This window comes from Myotis daubentonii, chromosome Y, assembly GCF_963259705.1.
Source record: "Myotis daubentonii chromosome Y, mMyoDau2.1, whole genome shotgun sequence".
In the NCBI taxonomy this organism is placed as follows: domain Eukaryota; kingdom Metazoa; phylum Chordata; class Mammalia; order Chiroptera; family Vespertilionidae; genus Myotis; species Myotis daubentonii.
In genome coordinates this window covers 7738364-7745836 of record NC_081862.1, presented here as the reverse complement: position 1 = coordinate 7745836, position 7473 = coordinate 7738364, and the positions used below count along the sequence as shown (strand labels likewise).

The following is a 7473-nucleotide window of genomic DNA, read 5'->3' as shown; positions in this document are numbered from 1 at the left end:
TGTGGTGACGATTTAGGTAGATCCTGTCTGCCTCTCAGTCTCTAGTGCAGAACATTGTTAAAGGATGTTTCTGACTAATTAGGTCAGGCAAAGACTCAAAGCCTCCAGAGGCCTCCTCTGTCTATAGACTGATAGGGTTCCAACTTAACTTGCCCCCAAGGCAATGGTCCTCAGGTTATAGCAAGAGTTTGTTTCAACAGGGTGGGGCAGTTGCCTCTGCCTGGAGGTTAATTGTTATTTATAATCTCTTCAGTGTCCCCAGGGCAAGGTGTTTCCCAGTCGTGTGTGTTCATTGTCTCCCCTCCAGGAAAGGCAGATGTCTGCCTGGGAAAGATTTTCTCTGCTGCATGAGGAAAGTACTCCTCCCAGGAAACTTGAAGTGTCTGTGTTCTGTGCTGGAACCCTGGACTCCCCAGTTCTGGCTTTTTCCCTCACAGCTCCAGTCCACTTCACCCTCCCTTTGCCAGGGCACAAGGTGTGTGGCTCCACAGGGAAATTTGTGTGATGGCCCTTTAAGAGGATACCTGAATTTCTAGCTGTCTCTCCCTGCCAGACAGTGCCCTGCTGCTATTCACATCCACAGGTTATATGGCTATCCTCCTCAGTTCTGGTGCTCTCTGCTAGGAGGCCCAGCTTGGGGATTAGACACAGAGTTCTCAGTGGCAGTCCTCCACAGCTGAGATATCTCTCTGGGACTTCACTTGCTGTCTGTGGATGTCAGGCCCGCCCCTTCAAGCCTCCTCTCCTCCTACCAGTGTCTAAGTGGTCTCCACCTTCGGTGCTCAGGTGTCAGGGTTCTCTCCTGTGAGTTTTCCATTGATTATTAGGAAGTTGTTCTGTATTTTAGTTGGAATATCAGTTTGTTCCTGGGAACATGTCCCTGTAGCATACACTTATTCTGCCACCATTCTTTTAAATATATTTTTCTTTATCTCAGAGAGAAATGGAGAGCGAGTGAGAGTTAGAAACATCAATGATGAGAGAGATTCATTGATCAGCTCCCTCCTGCTTGCCCCAGACTGAAGATTGAGCCCCCACCCAGGCAAGTGCCCTTGACCTGAATCGAAACTGGGGCCCTTCAGTCTGAAGGTCGGTGATCTGTCCACTGTTCCAAAGTGGCTAGGGTTCTGCCACCTTTTTCAATCTTCTTCAGAATCCCTCTGCATTGTAAAGTCCCTGCCAACATTCTTGTCCAATACGCTCCTTTTCATGTGGTTTCAGGATGGAGTTGTGCATGAAGGCCCTAATGTCCTGTGAGTGCACATTCTGATCAATAGCACTGTCAGGAAATGTGCATTGAGGCATGCTCAGTAGGCATATAGTAACTGAAACCTGCCATGTCTCTTACTGTTCCTGTTTCTGTTAGGATCATGATGGAGCTCAACTAAGGCTCTTGCTTCAAGTAGGGGTTGGAAGGATATACTCTTCATTTCAACACGTGTTCTTCTGAGAAACTTTCGTAGTCGTGCCCTACTCTAAAATGTATGAGGCCATTCCATTATAAGGCCAGATCTTTTATCAGGACAAGGCATTTATTTTTATTGAATGAAAATTCAAGCCAAAACCGGTTTGGCTCAGTGGATAGAGCGTCGGCCTGTGGACCGAAGTGTCCCAGGTTCGATTCCGGTCAAGGGCATGTACCTGGGTTGCGGGCACATCCCCAGTAGGGAATGTGCAGGAGGCAGCTGATCGATGTTTCTCTCTCATCGATGCTTCTAACTATCTCTCTCCCTTCCTCTCTGTAAAAAAACCAATAACATCTATTTTAAAAAAAGAAAATTCTAAGAATCACATAAATATATAAAGATATAATTGGTACTTCCAACAATCATATACGTATTGAAGAAATATGGAGACTAAATAACTACATCTCAATCAATATGATACAAGTACAGTAGGTCCTCGCGTTACATTGTTGCCAAGTTCCTGCAGTGGGATGTAATGCAATATTCACGTAAGTCAGAACCCACCTACATAAGCACGTATTTCACTCACATGGAGAACACATACACAGCAGTAATGGCGTGAAACAGTGAAAAATAATAAATAAATAAATAAATAAATAAATAAATAAATAAATAAATGAAAGATAAAAATTCCTGACCTTTACTTGTGGTACATGAATAATAATAAAACATAAAGCACATATGTGCATACGTAGAAATGATCAAACTTTTTTTTTAATAAATAAATGGGGAATGGCGACGTAACCACAAAACGCATGTACTTCGAGTCCAACGTAACCCAAGGAACGTCTGCATTATCACAACAGGCTGAAAAGTGATCAGTGTGGATTCCTATGGTCTGTTTTTAATGAAAATAGGGTGGAAAGGGACACTTGAAAGAGTCTGGCAGTGAAAGTTGCTAAATCAGAGCATGCACATAGTTGTGAAGAAATCAGGTAAAAGTGACTTGTTCATATTAGGAAAGAGATGTTTTAAAGTCTAACATAGAGACCCTCACTATAAATTATGTTGGAAAATTGAAAGTATTGAGAGCATCAGTGAAGTTAAGAAGAATAGGCCTCTGCACTTGAATACAGACAAGCAGCCTGCCCATTTCAATTTTGGATGAGCTAGTGAGCAAAGAAAATTAGTGAAAGGCTCATTTAGGAGCATTGGTGGAAAGAATTAGCCCTGAAACATAGAACTGTTTGTGGGAGATGTAATAGTTCTCATATTTTGAAGGAGATTAGTGCCCTTCATATAAGCCATTAAATAATACCGCTAAAGAGCAGTAAAATCTATATGGCAATCATTACCAAAATTCAGGTTATACCTTTAAATAATTCAGCATTAGAAGAGAACCATGCTAAATCAGTGATACATAATAAAATGACTCGAGGCCCGGTGAATGAAATTCAAACACCAGTGGCGTCCCACAGACTGTCCTGCGCCCTCGCGCAATCTGGGACCCCCTTGGGAGATGTGGGACCGCCAGGTTAGGTCTGACACCTCCTGAGGGATGTAGCAGTGCACGAAACGGCAGGCAGCCAGGCAGGAGCCCAAGCTGGAGCCAGGTGCTCTGTTCCCGCTCGTCCAAGCCCCACTCCACCTGCCACCTCTGCTTCGTAGCCTTGTCACATAGGCAGCAGAGGCTCTTGCTGTCACAGCTGCACTTTCCAGCCATTTGCCCGCCTTCTGGCTGAGTGATGTTCTTGCTGTGGGAGAGCCTTGACCACCAGGGGGAAGCTCCTGTGTTGAGCGTCTGTGTCTTGGTGGTCAGTGTGCATTGTACCAACCACTCATAATGTCGCTTACGCTTTTATATATATAGATATGTGTGACCAATTTGGCATGTCCTGGCCCAATAGAATATTAGTACTCACAGATGATATCTTGCCACTATTAGAACACCCGTGGCCAGGTGCATGGATTTGTGCACATTGAAAGGAAATTAATTAGAAGAAATATTTTAATACTGCTATTTTCCCTTTCTCTATAATAGCAGTGTCAACCAAATGCAGATTGACAATGACAATTTGAAACACATGCATGCAATTGGCGCCAGCAAGAGCTTCGATATGCATGGCACATGCATGAGTCACCTTAGCCATATAAATATGTGTGTGTGTGTGTGTGTGTGTGTGTATTTAGATAGACAGACAGATAGATGGATAGAGAATAAACTTGCTTAATTAGACCTGCTTTCTGATTTAGCTCAACTTTTTCCAACCCACTGAATCACCTTAACTTCTCTTCCAGGTAATTGTCAGCAACACAGCAATAAATATCAACACAAAGCACATTATTATTGTAGTTCATGCGGGGAGAACAACGGGTAAAATATTTAACTGCAGCAGTGTTTGACTTTGTTCTGCACAGTGAGATAACCTGAAGTCCTTTTCAAGTTCCACCATTTCTTCCTTTTTTTCAGTCCGGTCAAGATTCTAAGCTTTCAAAATCTCCGTTTTCTGGCTAATGAAGAGAAAATAGGATACCTCCGAGTCTACCATCTACCTACACCAGAGCTTTGAGTGAGGGGCGGGCTGTGCAGGGTGACACCCACTGCCCCGTCCGTGATTGGAGGAGGCTTTTGAGGAGCCCACCCAGAAACAGCAGGCTGGGCCTGGCCAGGTGCCTTCTGTACCACATGTTCACATGACCAGTGCCTGTGCATGAGCCCAGTGTGCACCCACTCAGCACACCAGGGCCTGGTTGCATGCACTAGTGAGCAAGCACCTTGCCTGGACTCAGCAGGCTCTGCACCACCTGCTCCTTTCACAGCACCAGTGTCAGAGCCAGGGGGCATCCAGAGTCAGGCTGTGTTGGGAGACTGAGGGGCTCCTGGGGGCAGCGCGCTTCCTCTCAGTTCCACTAGGGGGCCTTCAGCTGCAGGGCGCCTGAGGATTCACAGTGCACCCCAGGGCCTTTGCACCAGGAAGGACAGGGCAAGCAGGATGGCCCAGAAGGATTTTGGCTTCACCTCGGTGCAGGAAAGTGGTGAAACCCAGGACACAAGGGCACAGGAGGTTCAGAGGGCAGCTTTGGGGCTGGAGTGGGAGGACTTCATGCAGGTGGGGGAGGCTGAGACCCTGGAGCTGAGGTTGGACACAGGCCAGGAGGTTTGGCTTGATCTCGAGTGCGGGAGAGGGGAGGACCGGGTGGCTACAGAGCAGTGTGTGCAGGGTGACGAGAGTGAGGTGCAGCAGGGAACCCAGAGTGAGGAGCAAGGGGAAGACAAGGAGGGCCTGGGGGAGGAGTTGCAGGCACAGGCTCAGTTTGTCCTGTGGACAGAGGGCCTTCTGCAGGTGGTGCCATGGCAGGGCACGTGGGCAGGGGAGGAGGTTTTCCCAGATCTGCAGGTGGGGAGGGAGGAGGAGGTGGTGAGTGAAGAGCAGAGGCTGGAGGCACAGGCTCCAGGTGACCCACAAAGGAGTGACCAGCAGGAGGAGGGGTGGATGGAGGAGCCATTAATTGCAGGGGAGCAGTTTGTCCTGGAGGGGGAGGGGAAGTGCACCATGGAGGCAGTGGAACAGGTGGGAGAGGTGGAGCCTCAGTCCAAGGCCAAAGCAAAGCCAGAAGAAGAGGAGCCAGTGCAGCAGGAGCAGGCCCAGTCGGGGCCCGGGGCCAAGTTAACCTGGTCCCCTCTGGAGGTGCTCCAGGCCCTTCAGTTGGAGATGGAGCCCGTGAACGAGCAAGCCAGCAGGGCCTTCTCTCGGCTCAGGTGCAGGACTCGGAAGAGGCTCAAGCACTATTTCGAGCAGAGAAGCCTCAATATCCGGCGCATCCCTGGGTTCTGGCTCACAGCTGTATCCTTGAGGGTAGAGGAGCAGGATCACACGGAGCATGGGACAGTGCAGGAGAATGGTGGAAGCGGGGATGGTTCCCATAGAAAAGAACATTGAGGACAAGCTAGGGGCAGAGCGCCCCAGTCTGGCCCAGCATCCTGGAGACACCCTCTTTCTTATACAGGCACCATAGAAACGGTACCTGAGGGTCCAGGGGTAGAGCTCCAAGGCAGAGGCACGCATACACCAGGGGCTGATGCCCACAGACAGGGCTGTGTTGCCCGGGCTCTTCTGGGACTAACTTACAGACCGTCTCTATGTCCAATTCCACATTCAGAAGCAGGAATGTGTGATGTGTAGCCTGGCAAGCCCTCAGCACAAAACAATCTGGTGGGCATCAGGGTCTGTCAGGAAAGAGAGTGGTGCTGGGCCCCTTTCTGCCATTTATGGAGAAGGAGTGGCCTTAAGGGAAGGAGAGGCCAGGCCAGGCCAGGCTGCTCTTCCTAGCTGGTCCATGCCCAGCTACCAGGGTGCAGGCTCCTTGACCCAAAGCAGTTTATGAACCACCCAGAGTTGTCGGCCATGATCAGCGTCCAAGATGAAAATATGCTGGGCCATATGATGGATTTGAAGGTAAGTGCACCTGCTCCACGGAGTGGTGTAGAGCAGGTGGGGAAATGGCCTGTCCCTGAAAACAGCGACAGGCAGGAGCACTGGGCTGCGATTTCACTCCCTGGATCCACTTTCCTTCTGCAGGTGAGGGAAGTCAGGCATCCCTGGGGTTGCTGCACCATTAGCCTGTACTTCCGCAGCAACCCCTACTTCCACAACCATGTGATTGTGAAGGAGTATCTCATCACCCTCACAGGTAAGAGGAGGCTCCCTGCATGGGCTGCAGCTGGCGGTGGGCAGGGATGGAAGGCGATGTGCGCAGCTTCACATACCCATCTCCTGCAGGATACAGGGTGTCCCGTGCCACTCCCATTCAGTGGTCCCAGCATTGTGAACGAGAAGTGTACAGCCACAGGCTCCAGGACAGCAGCGCCAGCTTCTTCTACTGGTTCTCTGACCACAGTGTGGCAGCATCTGGCAGGATTGCTGAGGTGGGATGTCACTGGCCATGCCAGCATACAGCTTCCTGTGTCCGCCTGCTGCTTGCGTTTCTATCTGGGTCCCTGTGCTCTCCTGACCAAGCTCTGTTGGCTCTACCAGATCATCAGCAAGGACCTGTGGCTCAATCCTCTGAAGTATTATGAGAGGACGATGGCCCCCAGTGAGCGGACAGGACGGGTGAGGAGGGGCAGCCTGGGCTCTCCCTTGGTGTGCTGCCAGGTTCCTGGGCCATTACTTCTTTCTCACGGGGACACCTGGATGCTGGGAGGGAAACAGCCTGTAACACCAGGTCCCTAGGGTATGTGCCTGAGGCAGGAACTACCAGTCCAACAAGGGCAGTGCAATTCCAGCTCAGGCAGGGGGGCTTAGGCAGGAGGAGGGAGTGTGCATGCCCACTGTCACTCAGAGTCAAAGCAGATTCCTTGAGCCACTCCTCTGAACTCTCCCTCTAGGCTGCTCACAGCACCTTGAGGCCTTGACACCTGCCCCTCAACAGGGGCTGGCATGACATGTTCTTCCTATACTCCTTTCCACAGGTGTCTGCGAATCTTCCTCATGCTGAGGCCTAGGCTGCTGTGCTGCCACACCGCATTGCTCTATGGCTCCTCACCACCATCTCCAATTTCCCCAAGGTCTCCTCTTCCTCCTGGGGCCAGTGGGAGAGGCTTGCTCCTTATCAGTATCTTAGGGTGCAAAGTGTGGGCCACAGAGCTGGAGGAATCCTTGTTTTGCAGCCTTGTCAGAGGTTCTTCAATCCTTGTATCCATTTAGGTTTTCCAAGGAGAATAACTCATTTGTCCACCCTCCCTAACTGGAAAACGGGGCAGCATGCCATGACGAAATAACACACTGCTTCATTTTGTATGCAGTTCACTTCAAAGACTTTATGCACTTATGGTCATAGACACCCTGGGAAATTTAGGGCCATGAATATAACTCACCATCCAAACAGATTGTTTTTACATGTTTGCAGTAAAATCAGACAAGAAATCCCATGTTGCAGAACACTTTCTTCTGAAAATTTTTGTAATGTTAGTGTTTAAGGTTTTACAAAAAGTAATAGCTATGTCTCTTTGTTTTTATCTACTGACCTCCCCCCGGCTTCCTCTATCTCTAGTCTCTTGTTCTTG

General features: G+C 49.5%; 1 protein-coding gene across 1 annotated transcript; it reads left to right on the top strand.

Annotated features, from left to right (window-relative positions):
• Positions 1-5788: 5788 nt before the first annotated feature.
• On the top strand, positions 5789-6487 carry LOC132225589 (testis-specific Y-encoded protein 3-like; the record flags this gene model as incomplete). The annotated part of the gene is made up of 4 exons (XM_059680691.1): positions 5789-5863; positions 5987-6098; positions 6188-6333; positions 6443-6487. Coding segments are annotated over exons 1-4 (378 nt in total), but the record flags the coding sequence as incomplete, so codon positions are not given.
• Positions 6488-7473: the final 986 nt, after the last annotated feature.